At 35.6% G+C, this 16,819-nt stretch overlaps 2 protein-coding genes across 3 annotated transcripts in view; one reads left to right on the top strand and one right to left on the bottom strand.

Moving 5' to 3' along the window:
- Window positions 1-6,876: 6,876 nt before the first annotated feature.
- Window positions 6,877-10,654, bottom strand: LOC112055959 (ATP synthase subunit e, mitochondrial). The gene is made up of 3 exons (XM_024096262.2): window positions 10,487-10,654; window positions 8,901-9,057; window positions 6,877-7,111 (listed from the first exon to the last, which is right to left on the bottom strand). Exons 1-3 carry the CDS (start codon window positions 10,535-10,537, stop codon window positions 7,068-7,070), a joined length of 252 nt encoding a protein of 83 aa, XP_023952030.2. The 5' UTR covers window positions 10,538-10,654; the 3' UTR covers window positions 6,877-7,067.
- Window positions 10,655-11,085: 431 nt separating this feature from the next.
- Window positions 11,086-16,819, top strand: part of LOC112055958 (glycerol-3-phosphate acyltransferase 3) — a 31,085-nt gene continuing 25,351 nt past the window's right edge. The window contains exon 1 of one of the 2 annotated variants that reach the window (XM_052889701.1): window positions 11,086-11,347. In XM_052889701.1, coding sequence (XP_052745661.1) covers window positions 11,195-11,347 — 153 coding nt within the window. In that variant the 5' untranslated portion in view covers window positions 11,086-11,194. The remainder of the gene's footprint in view (window positions 11,348-16,819) is intronic. The other variant, XM_052889700.1, reaches the window with a different exon arrangement.

The raw sequence follows: 16,819 nt of genomic DNA, 5'->3' as shown, positions 1-16,819 counted from the left end.
TTTTTACTGTAATCACCTTTAAGAAGAAAAACTCAGCATATTATCTGATTGGATCCCAGAACCTCGTAATCCAAGGCTAACCTCTAGTCCAACGAGTTATTTATATACCACTAGCGGACGCCCGCGGCTTCGTCCGCGTGAAAATCGATGCAAACATTGAACAACTATAAATCTTGAATAACTTTATTTGTCTAGTAGTAGGTACATACCTAAACCTTGTACATATGTTTTACATATGTTTTCTGTGCCTAAACCAGTTTTTACAAATCTAGGTAGCTTGAAAAATGAAGGACTTTTCATACAAATTTTAAGCCCCTATTTCACCTCCTTATTTTATTTTGGCAATAAAAAGTATCATATAACCTTCTCCGTATTATAGTCTCAAACCGTGCTAAATTTCATTTGAATTCCTTTAGTAGTTTGAGCGTGATTCCCGGTTAACAAAAGATGCAGACAGATAGACAAAAAAAATTGGCTTCAGTATCGATTGTATATGCCCTCCAACAAAAATTTTCAAAATATGTATCTTAAATGTACAGGTACAGTTTTATTATAAGTACTTATAGATAATTATAGATATAGATTCTAAATATATATCTATTTCTGCAATATGTTTCCAATTCGGAATCCATTTGCGTGTATGTAAACAAGTATCTAAACAGATCTGCTAGACAGCGAGGCAGATCATTTTAATCTCAAGTGAAATAGAACGAGCGACTGCGACAGCCAGACATACTTCATTGTATAAAGACTGAAAGTCAGTCCATCCTCCTATCATCGGTCAGTACGGTAGGCAAAATTAGAAGTTTGGAATGTGGTGGCTTTAGTAAATAGTCCAAGTAGGTTTAAAAGGTTTCGGATGTTAGCAGGTTTCAAAACTCCAGTTCCTATATTGTCCAACTATAATACGTATTTTATTTGTTATTTTTTTATAGAATATCGTGAGAAATCATGCCTTCAATCGCCAAACTCTTAGTTTTATGGCAACATTTCGATAAAGACCCTTAAAGATTGAATTTTAATGGTGTTTTTGAAGAACAGCTGCGAAGCTGAGTGACTGGCGAAAATAAAACGCTTTATACCTGTACCTTCTATGGCTACCGCAGTACAAATTCCACAACTGACTCTTTTGTGTGTTGCTGAAATCTTTAACGATATTTTTCGAAGGGTGTCACGAAGCTAAGTGACTGGCAACTAGAGACATTGTTGACAAAATAATGATTTTAAACTTATTTCGACATTAAAAATTTTGTCGTTTTATCGTGGTATGTGTGTTTTAAATAATATTCGTAATAAAAAATATGTTTTATGCTTGGACAATTGAGAAACCTGGACCCTTGAAATCTACCTTAGAAAGCCACCGCAGTTGAAACTTCATTAATTGTCTACCGTATAGTTCGAAGAGCCGATGGATTGGGGTCCTAAGGTGCTGGAATAGCGACCCCGCACCGGAAAGACAGTGTTAGTCGACTAGGTGGACCGAGGACATCAAGCGGGTTGCAGGGAGCCACGCAAGAGGCCTATGTCCAGCTGTGCACGTCCATTGGCTGTTAATTATGATATTGATGATGATACTTACCTATGTCAGGATCATGAGCTGACACACTTTCAGCCTTGAGGTGTGTCTAGCTGTCGCAGTCCCTCAGTCCAAAGCTAAATCAACTTGTTGTTCGCACTCGAAACATCGCGTCCGAAATAGTTTCTACTTCACAAACTTTCAGTTCATTTCTCGCAGAATAAATAACACGAAATACGACGCACACGAACACATGTGATGGACAGTGGTTCACTTCCAATTTGCAGTTTAAAGAATGCGAGTGAATTATATTATTGACTGTTAAAATTGTGGCGAACAAGTCTTAGACTATAAAAATCAATGTAGGCAATATTTTTTTGTTTATTCACAATTTTAAAGAATGAATAAAATATAATATCTGAAAATACTCCGCCAAGTTTAATACATCAATTTCGGATCGCAATTAACCCATCAATAGGTTTACTCTACGTATGATTTAGCGCCGCGGTCCATTTGCCAAACTTACGGTTACGCTGTTTGCTGGAACTGTGGAAATAAACATACAGTACGTCTACATTCATTAGAAACATGTTTATTTCATTTGTGCTTAGTTTATGAGCACTTTTGAAAAGTTTTTTTGTTTACATCTGTAATTTTATACATAACCAGCGGACGCCTGCGACTTCGTATGCGTGGAAATCAATGTAAACTTTCAAGCCCTATTTCACCTCTGTAGGGGTTGAATTTTAAAAAATTTTGTATTACATTAGGTATATTTCGTATTTTTTTTGGATTTATAAACAAATTTTTAAAACTGTAACTAAAAATGAAAGACTTTCCATACAAACTTTCGACCCATATTTCACCTCCTTATTTTATTTTCGCAATAGATCTGCTACAGTTTTATTATAAGTATAGATAGCCGTGGACATCCAGGATGGATCCAGTGGATTAGACCTCAGTTTTCAATAAATTTCAAAAAAATCTAAAGTATCTTCTTTTTTTAACTTTCTCTCAGAGTCCAAGTTTCACTACCGAACAGAAATATAGGAAACATCAATGCCTTTCCCTTTCCCCTTTTCTTTCTTTAGCAGGGGGTCCACCGGAACCAGTTAAATTAGAAAGTGGTCTATGAGAAAAAAAGTTTGGGAAACTCTGGTTTAAACCATCCAACACACGTAGGGGATTTTGGTGTAAATCAATGCATAGCTATTAACGCCTGTTTTATGGTAGCGACGGTGTTTGAAACACCATCAAAATAGATCGATGTTTATGACTACACCACAGTTTATGGGGTGTTTAATATTTTAAACAGTTATTTAGCAATTTTTAGGATACCTAGTCATAAACATGTGTGCGTCATTGATTCAGTAGTTAAAAGCTCTTTAATTAGGCGGCTTTTTTTAGGGTTCCGTGGTCAACAAAGAACTCTTATAGCCATGTCTGTATGTACGCGGTTTAACTCAAAAACTATCAATACTAGAAAGCTGTAATTTATCATGAGTATAAATATGAAACTCTAGCCGACGTCCTGCTGTTTCACGTGCTTAGTTCCCGTTCCTGTGAGACTACGGCGATGAAATATAGACTATGACACTAACACAAAAGGTGGCTTACACATTTGGTAAAGTAATTTTTTTAAATCGGTTCTGTAAGATTACCGTAGGTACTTGCATTCCGCGTACATTTTGCATAAAGTTCAAAAAAATAATGAAAAAATACAACCGACTTCAAAATTATAAAAATATTTTTACTAAACTAAAAAGCGAAAAATAACATCGTACCTATGTGCTACCTTCTCAGTTTACTAAAAACTGAAAAATTAATGCGACACCGGCTTATCACCGCCTTCAAACTAATCAGTAGGTTGTTCTGTATTGTTTGAGTCTTTCTGTGGAGTCAAGTGTTTTTAGGCCGTGGTCAATCGCATCCAATCTAAACAACGCATCATAATACGTGCGCATTTATAAAATGAATCACACTTTCGTGAGCCGCTGGCAGACATTCGCTATGAAAATACTGAAACATATGGTTTTTTATGAAATAATGTAAATTTGCGACAGGCCGCTGGGTGCGTGCCAACACACGGACACATCTGAATTGCTGTAGCATTATAGATGCCCTCGACTTGCCTTGCGTCACATCGCTCTTATGAGACTGATGTCTTAGCAATTCATGGATTCACCGTGCAGGTGCCGGGTCCATCGCGTGGTAGAGAGAAAGATTCTGAGCAGAGTCCCGGACTTGTAACTACTGGATGTAGGGTTAAGGAATTCCTTGACGATCGATCAACACTCCCTTTATCCGCTCGTGTTGTTCTCCCTGCCTAGACAAAATTTGGTAACATCCTACTAGAGCTGTTTAAATACTTAGATTTAACATGAATTTGATTTTTTTCATGTCTTAATAGTTACGACATACATTTCAATGCTACAATTTTTTTTTATATTATAAAGAGGAAAGCTTTCTTTTCCTAGCGAATAGACTCCGAAATTACTGTACCCATTTCTAAATTACTTTCACCAATGGAAAGCTACTTTATCGGCGAACAAGCTTTAGTTTGTCCCCGTATTCGCAGGTAAAACGTCTGCTATCTATTCGTATTTCGGTGGGATTTTCTTTTTAATTAACTTACAACACTAAGTAAGATGGTGATAACAAAAAATCTGCCTTAGTTTCGCTGAGGGATTCTTCTTCAGACAGGCGTCATACACGCGTGGATTAGAACTTCAATTTTATGTTTATTTATGTATACTTTACACATGTAAAAAAAAGGGAAAACGGAAGAGCATTCCATAATTTTTCAGTGCGAATCAGGAACGAAAAGCCAAAACGCTTCATAGTAGTCCAAGGGATATCAACTATGTACGAATAGATATAGATGCAAACATGGCGTTGCCTATTCTGGTAATAAGGTGACATTATGAACATTTACATTTATTGGCCACGTGGAATGATGGCTAGAATACTGGCTGCATTTCCGCGCTGGACAACGGGTTAATCTTTTGCTCAACATGAGCTTAGTCCTTTTACCAACAGATAGAAATAAACGGGAATCATCGTGGGGAAACCTGCATACAAAAGATTTTTATTAATTCTCTGCGTGTGTGAAGTCTGCTAATCCGCATTGGGCCAGCGTTGTGGACTATTGGCCTAACCACTCTTATTCTGAGAGGAGACTCGAGTTCAGCAGTGAGCCGAATATGGGTTGATAATGATGATGGTGAGATAGAAATTAATAATGCTTTTAATTAAAATGACTTTGGCTTTGACTTTGAGCATTCTATACACACTGGTTAAAGATCTATATAAAAACAAAAAAGAAACTCTTAAATCGTGAACAGTTTCCTAAACAACCATTACTTACACTGTGATTTATCTCTCTGATACAAGTTTTATTGGCCGCCTGGCTTCGCTCACTGTCGCCTGTCACAGCGTCCGATCTATTTTATTGATACTTACACGAACGCATGTGGTCCACCTGATGGTGAGTGGTAAACCAATCAATACGTATAAATAAAATTGACGTTTCTATCTGTGATTTCAAAATAACTATGTTTTCTCAAGCTTAGTTAGATATTACATATAGTAGGCAATTGTTGAATGTATAGGTATTTTTTTATTCATTACAAGTTAGCCCTTGACTACAATCTCACATGATGGTAAGTGATGATGCAGTCTAAGATGGAAGCTGGCTAACTTGTCAGGAAGAGGATGAAAATCCACACCCCTTTCGGTTTCTACACGACATCCAGAACGCTAAATCGCTTGGCGGTACGTCTTTGTCGGTAGGGTGGTAACTAGCCACGGCCGAAGCCTCCCACCAGCCAAAAGAATATAAAGTACAAATTATATTGTCTGTATAAATCCTCCATCTGCAAACCAAGACTCCCAACTACCTTTTGGACTAGTTACCCTATCGGCAAAGACGTACTGCCAAGCGATTTAGCGGTTTAGTACGATGTCGTGTAGAAACCGAAAGGGGTGTGGATTTTCATCCTCCTAACAAATTAGCCCGCTTCCATTTTAAATTGCATCATCAGGTGAGATTGTAGTCAAGGGCAACTTGGCAAGAATAAAAAAAATAATAATAAGAGTAATTAGTAATCACTACAAGATAAACATAAACAGACTTGTATTAAAATCTTGTCTGGGCTAATCTCAGGAACAACTGAACCAATTTTAATAGGACTTTCACTGTTAGATCATTAAGCAACGTACCATGACACCCGAGGTAAAATTTCACACAGACAAAGTTGCAGGTATTAGCTCGTAGCTAGGTAGATATATAATAAACATTTTGATGTCGTCAATAAAACTAAATATAAATTTATACCGTATCTACCGGTCGTTAACGATTACCGCAACATTACCGCTACCTACCGGTTTGCTTACGTCATATTATTTATTTTTGATCATCTTCCGTTTATTCTATACCCGCGTTTCACCTCGTTTCACCCGCGTGTTTCTCGTTCCTCTAGGAATACGGGTATAATAAATATAGCTTATAGCCTTCTTCGATAAATGGGCTATCTAACACTGAAAGAATTTTTCAAATCGGACCAGTAGTTCGTGAGATTAGCGCGTTCAATCAAACAAACAAACTCTTCAGCTTTATAATATTAGTATAGATGAAAACTGCCTCATTCATACCATAGTTCAGGTACAGATAGCTCCAAGATTCGAGTCCCGGGGCAGCTATACTAATACTTTAGAGGTAAAGTAAGTACTCGTGCTCAATAGTGAGCCGAATTATGGGTTGTTAATATGAAAGTAAAATGTGTGTGTCAGGTTGTAGAGAGTAATCTCTGAATCTAATGAACTAATTTTATAAATTCCTTTACCATTAGAAAGCCACGTTATTTGTGAGTGTCATAGGCTCTATTCCCACGGGAACTACGCGTTTCAGATTAAAGAATAAGAGGCAGTTTTAGCGCCGATGTCGTGACCGTTCCAAATACAAAATTCAAAAGCTAATACATTCTCGAGTCAGTTAGACACGAAGCGTCCATAGAGTATAATATAATACATCGGGAATCAGTCATTTTCAATATTATTCAAATAAAATGGCATCTTATGTTTTTAAATATTTTAGAAACTGTTTTTAATTGTTTTTTATTGGACTAATTATTGATTATTATTTTATTAATTTACGTAATTGTTCTTAGTGTTAAATTTTGCAATACAAGTTATGAAAAAAGTTTCGATATGCGGATGTCAAGGGCACGTGTGATGTTTTGTTTTTATGGGTTTCCGGCTCCACCACGCTGCTTGTAAAGGCTCATTCTGGATCATTCTTTATTCTGTGATAGGTTGTTGTCTACTCATGCAAGATCAGAGAAATATAAACAACAAACACATAATATTTTAAACAGCTATATTTTTATAAATACAACATAATTTATTAAGTTGGAATTATCACCATTTTGTTTTATATTGTCCATTATTTGTAAGATCTTTTTACATATGGCAACACTGGTATCAAAATGGCGGCATTATATTGACGGTACCCACTATTGACTTATAAACTAGACGTTGACAGTGCTTCCCTCTATTTCTTGGTGGCGACCATTTCTTCCAGGGCTTTTAGTTCAGCTGAAATAAAAGAAATGTACTATTTAATTATTTGATTAATTTACCAACAATAGCTATAATTTATATAAAAACCGATCTGGACATTAGTAGTTTGGGGAACAGGCAGTATTTCAAAACAAGCCCTAAGAGCAGGGACTGATCCAGCAATTTTGCCGCTCCAGGCAAAAATAAATTTTGCCACCCTTTACCATAAACCAAAAATACTTTTTTTTTATATGTATTGGTCAGAATAGTATAGTTTTTTGAGCCTAGTTTGTTACGTAAAAATACTAAACTAGTTGAAAGAAATAAAAGAAGTCTGCAGGGGATTAAGTTAATTTTGTTGTAGTTAAGTTTTGCCGCCCATCATTTTTGCCACTGTGGGCAAATATTTTTTCCATGGACTCATTGTGCAGCTGCAGGATCCATCGTGTGGCAGAGAGAAACCTCCTTGACTTGAGAGGTTCCTTTAAAACTAGTTAATGCTCCCTTTCTCCGCATGGTGCTGCATAGGCAACGCACGCAATTAAAGCTATCAAAAGACTACATTTTTCCCAGAGTCCATTCCATCTTCCTCTACAAATAAACAAAAAAAAATCTAGACTTTATGGTTATGTGCTGATATTCTTCTTGCTCACACATTCTTCTACAGCTTGTAACCATAAAGTCTACATTTTTTTTGTTTGTTTGTAGAGAAAGACGGAAAGGGCTCTAGAAGAAATGAAGTCTTTTGATAGCTTTGCTTGCGTTGCATATAGTGCCACTAACTTTTCTCACTAACAATTGCTGACTACTCTGGTGTTTATATACAGTATATTATTATTTTATATTTTGTAGCTTTATCGGCATAAATAATGCCCAAAAAAGTTTCTCTGTAATAAATAAAGTAAACAACAGTTTAATTAAGTTAATCTTATAAGGTTGGCTCATCATTAATTAACAGAATGATTGTGTGTTTGTCTGTTTGTCTCATTGTACTGTATCATCCCTTCTAACTCTCTTCTCATTGTACTGTATCATCCCTCCTAACGTAACCTAACCTAACCTAATTGTTCTTATTCTTATCTGTTTGATAAAAATTGGTCCAAATTTCCGATATGAAAGTACTTCACTATTAAAATACTGTAGGAAATAGTAGTCTAGAGACGGAAATGACGTCGCTCGATCTTGTGTTGGCTCATACCGACGGTGACGCGACTTCTTTTTCGTAAAAAGTAGGGAGTTAGAGAGGTACCGATCGGTTGGCAGGAACGACTTGCGATATAAGGCGCTCGTCGCACGGTCGGCTTCAGTATGCTTACGTATGTCCACATTTCTTGTTGTATAATTCATTATGAGTTACTTGGGATAGGCGGGGAGAGTGACTTGAATGGAAAATGGGAGTGTTGGTTAACTGTCAAGGACATCCTTAACCCTAAATACAACAATCACAAGTTTGTGACTCCACTCAAGGTAATTCTCTTCCATTCTAGGGTTTGTTTTGGTTACAGTTTGATTTGTTAATTAAATTGTTCTGATAAATGTTGTGAATAACCTTTATTCAACATTGGTTTTTTTATTTTTGTAATCCAACAAAAAAGGGGTGTGGATTTTCATCCTCCTTCTAACAAGTTAGCCTGCTTCCATCTTAGATTGCATCATCACTTACCATCAGGCGAGATTGCAGTCAAGGGCTAACTTGTAAAGAATAAAAAAAAAACATTAGCTCTAATTTGAACTCCATTGATGATCTGGAGCTTCATAAAGTTTTAATTTTTTTTATGGCACTAAAGAGTCTCCACTCTGACAAAACAGAAGCAAACCAACATACCGGCAGCAGCGATTGCCTTCTCCTTCTTCAGCCTCTCGTCCCTGACTACCTTCTCCTTGGCTTCGATCTCTCGCAGCTTGGTCTCCTTCTTGGAGAGGCGGCTCTGGTGGAAGGCGCCGTACAGGATGCCGGCTGTCAGGAACGACCAGCGACCAAACTGAAATTTATTTAGTATTTCTTTTAAAACGTTTATAAAAATTTAGATTGCACAAATGAAGTAAAACTTCTTTAGGTTTCCAACATCCGTTCGCTCGCCCAATTACACTTTTCATAACGCCTTTACCAGATTACTCCCCAAGTCAAGCTTGCAAATTGCTATGACACTGTTGTGTTCCCTATGCTTTATCTGCCTATTATTGGTTAATCAGTGGTTTCAATGTATTAAAACCTGAATATTTCACAAAGGAATCCCTGAATCGATAAATAGTATTTCTTCTTCTTCCTTCTTGGCTGTTTCTGCACTTGGCCATAAATATTATTTAACAGATCCAGATATTTTACAACCTATCCAACAAAACCCGTTACTAAGATAAACAAGTAAAAAAATCATCTGTACATTAGGTACATGTTTAAAAGAAATGGATACATTTTCTTAACTCAAAATTTGTTGACCATTGTAATGTACGCTCAAGCTAAATTACAGCTTACTGGCAGTAATAGTCTCTGAGCTGAACAGTGGATACATAGCAGAACTATAAGAGTTCCTTAAAAATTCTGAATACTTTTCTCTGCTCACCAACCTGCATTAGAGTATGATAAGCTCTTTACTCTAATCAATTATTAATCAATCAATCTTTTATTTGTAAACATGTGGTGAGGAAGATAATAACATATTTGAATAATGTTTAGCCTAAATCTGTTAAATTTTAACTATTTAGACTTAGAAGTTTGATTTTTTACAGACCTAAATGGCCCCAGGCCCTGGATCACACAAGAATGCAATATGTAGGACCACCAGGTCCTAAGTGGCTCAAAGAAGAAATGCCTAATGCCTATAATAGCTGTGAAAATATTGTTTACCTCTTCAGTATTTGGTATTAATTTCAACTTTCAAATCTTTCATTTTATGGCTTGATGTTATACAGTTGTTAAACCAACTACGTATATGTAAAAAGGGGTCTTGACAGTCAAGCAAGACAACCAAATAACACATTCTTACATTAGACATTCTTTCCCTTAAAACAGCTACTAAAATTTGTTAAAGTTTTTAAATGACAGCCATAGTTTTTATAGTAAAATGAGTTATGAAATGTTAAGTGTGAAGTACTTTCTCACAATCGATTTTCTTACTAATAAGTACATAAAGTGAGAGATGATGGAAAATTTTAAAGAAAAATCTTAATTTATGGCAAAATCATGGATAATTTAGTGTAAAACAGTTATAGCATAGAATAAATCTAAGATAATAAATGGCGAGAGGCGGTAGTTAGAAATAGAATGTTTTAAGTTTGATTTTAATTTTCAGTGCCACTATAGAAATTTTAAAGAAAAAATAAAAAAATAGGAATATTTGAAAAAGGAATCTTAGTTCTGAAATACTGTTACATAATTCAATGTTTGCAAAAATTAAATACACGTAAACTTACTCTGATCAAAGGTGAGATTTTCACAGGCGGGCCGTAAGGAAGATTAGACATGTTGGGTTTTTTGGGGAAATATAAATCCAATTAAATAGGATTTTTTACAAAACCCAAAATATATTTTTCCTGCACAGAGGTTATATTATAATGTTACTAGTATAAAAAATAATAACACATGTTTCCAATGTTCGGTTTCACGTAAATATTTTTAAACAAGTTAAGAAAATCTTTTTGTTTTGATTATGAATATTAGTCCGTGAGTCCGTGAGTGATAATATTGGTGTCATATTTATATTTAAATAAAAATTAGGAAAGAATTGGTGCTATTTCAATCGCTTTTTAAATACTAACAAAATAGTGTAAAATCAACTAGTTGATGTACAAAAGTGAAATTCACAGGTTTGAATTCAACTACATGAGAGGAGCTTGATTGCAGTTTCTCATTATTTTTTTTTTTTTATAATCACAAATATCTTCAAAATAAGCTGCGTAGCATGAAACGTTAACTATTTTGTAAGAAGTTAAATATGGCAACACAATTTGTGATTTTTGAATTTGACTTTTGACACTTGACAGTTTGAATGAAACTTCACATTTCACAAGTCGTGCTCGTGACGTCACACAGCCATTTTCATTCGAGTCCGAGTCATTCGTCAGTTTGATTGATAATTATTGCGCGATTTTTCAATCAATCAGCATTGATCAGTCGCAAAAATGGCGCTAATGGTGTCGTTTGTGTCCGTGGCCGTTTCTATATTGTACACGCCGTTCCTGCTGCTCATTCTGTGTGTGATATTCCTCGCATCCATCGGCAAGTCCCTGGGTGTACGGAGACTGTATGTGAATGTACTGCTCAAACTTTTCGAGGTGCGTATTTCCTTTTTTTCTTTTAATCGCGAGTGTCTAATCCCGCATTTTTGAGTGCACATTACTTCTACAACGTTGATATGTAGTTTAGAGGTTTTTGGAGCGTATGTAAATATTGAATCGCTGCTGTGTTTACAATTAACATAATATTATCATCGCTGGCGTAGTTTCGGTAACAGACGTACTCGGACCAAGGTTTTTTTTGTCCGCTAACGTTTACCGTGCTCGCTGTATCAAACAATACGCACAAAAAATATGTGGTCACTGTTAAAAATGATGCTGTGATATCATAGATATTAACTCGTAACTTACGATCATTAAGCCAGTATAACCTATGCGAACATTGACACGGCCGTGCCGGCAAATGCACACTTTACTTTTCCTTTCGTTTGTAACTGGTTACCTTTAAAAATTGTTTGTTTTCTTATTCTCACGTATCAACAAATAGTAACAATGACACATTAACTACTCCTTTGTAAATCACAATATCAATAATCTTAAAAAACCTTAACCAATGTTAGTGAAAGTCATAGTAGAAATCAAAGAATATATTATGAGATTTTCCACTATTTGTATCCTAATGATATACATTAAACTGCCTATTCATTTCTCCATTTAATTTCCAAGCAATAGGTCAGATTGGTTGTCTATAAAATTAAAATTAAGGTTTTTTTTTTCTAATAAGTATAGGTATCAGTTTAGCTAGCTCTTTATGTTCTCTATGACCCAAAAATATGTTTCCTTCTTCCATTGAAACCTCAAAGCCATTATCTGACAAAATACAGTTAAATCATCATCATTATCAGCCTGACCTCCCTCAGGAGAGGGGATATGCAGCATAGACCCACCACTCTGCTCAAATGCAGGCTAAGCTTAGTGTGATAATGTTATCAGATGGCTATGATAATGATTGGGACTGCTTCACTGGGATGTTCTCACTGGAGACTGAGGAGAAGTTTCACAAAACTCATTTCTTAATAGTTAGTAATAAGACCATAAATTAATAAATGAATTTACTAAAAATGTCCAAGAGATTGGTCTATACATAGCAGTCAAGTGTGTGCAAAAGAAATTCAAACCAAATTATAACGAGCCATATGCCATAAAGAAAATAGACATGTTGTCTGATAGCAACGGAGCTGTCCCATCTCATTTGTACCAATGCAATGAAAGAAATATTATTATTTCTGGGTGCTCTGCTATTGGTTCAATTTTCTCTATGTCACTTCACAAGATTATCTTGTTGGTTGCAAGTTAGCATTGCAACTTCTACATCAGAACTGATATCCAAAGCAGCTTTAGAAAGCTTCTACCAAGTACAATCATTATTCCTGTGATCTGCTCAATATTTGTACTCTCGGCCACACAATGGATCCAGTGCTTGCACAGTGGGTCCATGAATTGCTAAGATATTCATCACATCTTAATAATTGAAGATAAACACAAATAACAAAACAGAACTAAGCATTACAGTAGTGCTTTTTTAAATGCAATGTTTACATTACTAGCACAGACTGTGTCTTTCACTTGCGTAGTTCCCGTTCTTGTGCAAAGACAGGGATAAAAGGTGACACCCACAAATAACGTGAAATTCTATTGGTAATAGTACATTATGATGTAACTGTGGTAAGTTGAAAATTACAGCCGAGGCAATATTGCAGCTCAAGCCAAAGGCGAGAGCTATAGTATTGAAACATACGCTGTAATTGTCAATGCGCACATAAGTCATTTGATTGGATTATGGTCCAGAAACTGATCTCCGATAGACCAAGAAACAAGAGAGAGAAAAAAAAAACATGTCCTACAATGTTTTATAACACATTTTTGCACAGATAGCAAAGTGTGCACATCAGCGTTTTTTTTGGCAAATGCACCAAAAACAGCCAGTACTACTCATAAAGTAAATTAATATTTTTGTGTTTCTGTTAATTATAAATGGTGGTCATTTATTGTAAAAATTAAAGAATTAAATGTTTATTTATTATATTTTATCTTGCAAAGTTAATATTATTCATAAAATGTTGAGCACTTTTCTGACATAGAAACTCTTTGCTAAGATTTTTAACCGACTTCAAAAAGGAGGAGGTTCTCAATTCGGTCGGTATTTTTTTTTTTTTTATGTATGTACACCGATTACTCAAAGACGCCTGGACCGATTTCAAAAATTCTTTTTTTGTTTGAAACTGTATAGTCCCCATTTGGTCCCATTGCCATCATGTCAAGATCTGATGATGGAATCCTGGAGAAATTGAGGGGAACTTTCGAAAATTATATGAGTGTCTAGTGTGTTCGTATACTTTTCCATTTAGTACTTTTAAGCACTACAATTTCATGAAGGTTTAAAATCGATCTGATGATGGAGCCATAAAACAGACGAGGGAACTCCTCGGCGATTTACAGCAGTTACCTTGTGTTTGGGCTTGATTAATTTGTATTAATGAGAACTTTCCACATAGATAGGTTGTGACTGTCATTTAGGGGTTTGGTGATGAAGACCAAGGACAATAATAAGGGAACTCCTTAACAGTTTACAGTAACTACCTTGTGTTTGGCCTTGATTAATTCGTATTGCTGAGAACTTTCGACCTAGATGAGTTGTGTCTGTTATTAGGGGTCTGATGATGAAGACCAAGGTCAATTAAGGGAACCCCTTAACGGTTTACGGTAGCTACCTTGTGCTTGGGCTTGAATAATTTGTATTGCTGAGATATTTGTACCAAGATGGGTTGTGACTGTCATTAGGGGTCTGATGTATTCGTTTGAGATGAAATTTTACACTAAAAATGGAAAAATAATAAAAATTTTAATAAAAAAAATACAACCGACTTCAAAACCTAAAAACGTACCCAGTAAACTAAAAAGCGAAAAATAACATCATAATATGTTCTACCTGCTGATCAGTATGAAGGCGGTGTTTAGCCGGTGTTGTCTTAATTTAAGCCATTTCTAACAGGATCACATGAAACAACACTGTCTGCAAAATCTAAATCTATAAGATATTCTCACATGGCTTGAATTAATACATCACCGGCTTAGCACCGCCTTTATACTGATCAGCAGGTAGAACATATTATGATGTTATTTTTCGCTTTTTAGTTTACTGGGTACGTTTTTAGGTTTTGAAGTCGGTTGTATTTTTTTTATTAAAATTTTTATTATAAAAAGTACTGTTTGCTTTTAGACAGATGATAAAGGCACATGTGCGTAATGTTATTGAAATTGGCGAAATAAGAGATACTTTACGAGCAAATGTGTTATAAATATATTTTCATAATAGGTTAAGTAGATCCAGAGATTACGCCCTACAACCTAACAAACTTTACCTCTTTATAATATTAGTATAAAATATAAATGAGCAATGTTAATAAACGAGTCAAAAAGGTTTAAAGGACTAATGCAAGTGTCAACGTCTCTCCATCATTAACAGTAGGCAAGCAACAATAAACTGTTATCAATGTAATCAGCTAATGATTATGATGACCAAGTATTTGTTATCAGTTTAAAAATAATCCCTCTGTCTAAAATTAATTCCCATTGTAATTATTGTATCGGTCAAAGTACATTGAACGTTTGTCATCAGGGCTGTAGCCATGTGGCACAGAGATTCTCTTTCTACAATAGCAAACGAAAAGAATCTATAGAAATGACATTCATTATTGACAGGTCACATAATTTTTACTTCTTTCACCTGATTATGGGGGAATTGTCTAACCCTTCAGTACTATACCAAATATTCAAAAAATTGCACATAAAATGAATCTGTTTGCTATTCCAGCTTGTAAGTTGGTGCAGACCCACAAGTCACTTTTTGTTTGTGCATTGCTCAGCGGGGTATTGGAGTAGGATCCGGGCTTAGATTTGTTTTTCTCCTCGCTTGCTGATTTTCACAGAAATTTAGGATATACATATATATTCAAGTAATGCTGGACTAATAATTAAGTCATTGATCAGCCCCTGTCGCCCAGTGACAGGACGATTCTCTTTCTACGATCGCTAACGCTTCGAAAAGTAGAAAAATGTATGGGAATGACATTTGCTATCGACAGGTTAGGCTTGAATTCACCGACCTTATACCTTGACTAGCTAATGCCGCGCGGTTTCACTCGCGCGGTTCCCGTTCCTGTTGGAATACGGGGATAATATATAGCCTATAGCCTTCCTCGATAAATGGGCTATCTAACACTGGAAGAATTTTTCAAATCGGACCAGTAGTTCCTGAGATTAGCGCGTTCAATCAAACAAACAAACTCTTCCTTAGACCATATTTACCGATATAACCACACTACCAATAGAAGCGAAGCATCAGATTTAGTATGACCCAAAAATGGGAACATTTATTCCGTTTCGTGCGCTGCGTTAAACAGTTAAAATTATGCGAAAATGTCGGAATTATCGTCCTTTAAAAGTTAAAAAAGTCTGCGGCACCAAGGTTTTTAAAAGTTAACCCTTGACAACAATCTCACCTGATGGTAAGTGATGATGTAATCTAAGATGGAAGCAAGCTAACTTGTTAGGAGCATGATGAAAATCCACACCCGTTTCTAGTTTCTACATAACGTCGTACCGGAACGCTATATCGCTTAGCGGTACGTCTTTAGCCGAAGCTTACCACCAGCTAGACCTGAACCAATTAAGAAAACTTTAATCGGCCCAGCCGGGGATCGAATCGAGTACCTTCATCTTGTAAACCTACCGCGCATACCACTGCGCCACGGAGGCCGACAATATATTTGTATATGTGATTAGTTGTCATTGTCAACTTACTTTGTTCTGTTTTCTTTGTTTGAAGTGTACTTGTTTTACGAACAATGTCCTTTGTTACGAAACTTGACTTTATTTTAAAGACGGAGTATTAGAACTTTGAGTTTTAACAGACTTAAAAAAAATATGTTTTTTACAAAAAAAGGCCTCAATCGATTTGGAAAATTCTTTTATTGTTTAAAAAGGTACACTTTTCAGATGAACCAATACGAATAATTCACAAATCGATTCAGTACTTTGGTTTTGAAATCAAAATAACTCAAATAATTCAATTCGAATGAACTGTTTGCTGTTGAATAAAAAAAAAATTCGGATTTATTTACGCATATTAAACATATCATGTGAAAAAAGCTCCTGTTTTTAAGGTCGGTTAATAAAATAATAGCTAATAAACCATGTAATATAAACTAGGCTTGTAATATAATATATACAAAAAATCTGCAGTAGCCAGACATTCATCATTTTGAGAGTTTGTTTTTTGTAAAAATAAAAAAAAATAATCTCCTTACCCTTATCCCACTTAAGTGGGGTCGGAAAAATATGTCAATCTTTTCCATTCGTCTCTATTACTCGTCAACTCATTATCCACTCCCTTTACACACATGTCCACTGTCACACACTCCAGCCATCTCTTTGGCCTTCCTCTCCTCTTATGACCTTCCACTTGCACATTCAACATTTTTCTAGTAATATGACTTTCCTCTCTACGCA

Source organism: Bicyclus anynana, chromosome 26 (genome assembly GCF_947172395.1).
Source record: "Bicyclus anynana chromosome 26, ilBicAnyn1.1, whole genome shotgun sequence".
Classification (NCBI taxonomy): Eukaryota; Metazoa; Arthropoda; class Insecta; order Lepidoptera; family Nymphalidae; genus Bicyclus; species Bicyclus anynana.
The sequence above is the reverse complement of the archived record's forward strand: the minus strand, read 5'-3'. Positions and strand labels throughout refer to the sequence as shown.

Bases quoted from the DNA above. Each gene is read 5' to 3' on its own strand.
- LOC112055959 (XM_024096262.2), bottom strand. From the start codon at position 10,537: ATGTCTAATCTTCCTTACGGCCCGCCTGTGAAAATCTCACCTTTGATC. The intron at 9,058-10,486 runs GTAAGTTTACGT...AATAAATTTCAG, and splicing joins AAATCTCACCTTTGATCAGA to TTTGGTCGCTGGTCGTTCCT. The intron at 7,112-8,900 runs GTATGTTGGTTT...CTTTTATTTCAG, and splicing joins GAAGGCAATCGCTGCTGCCG to CTGAACTAAAAGCCCTGGAA.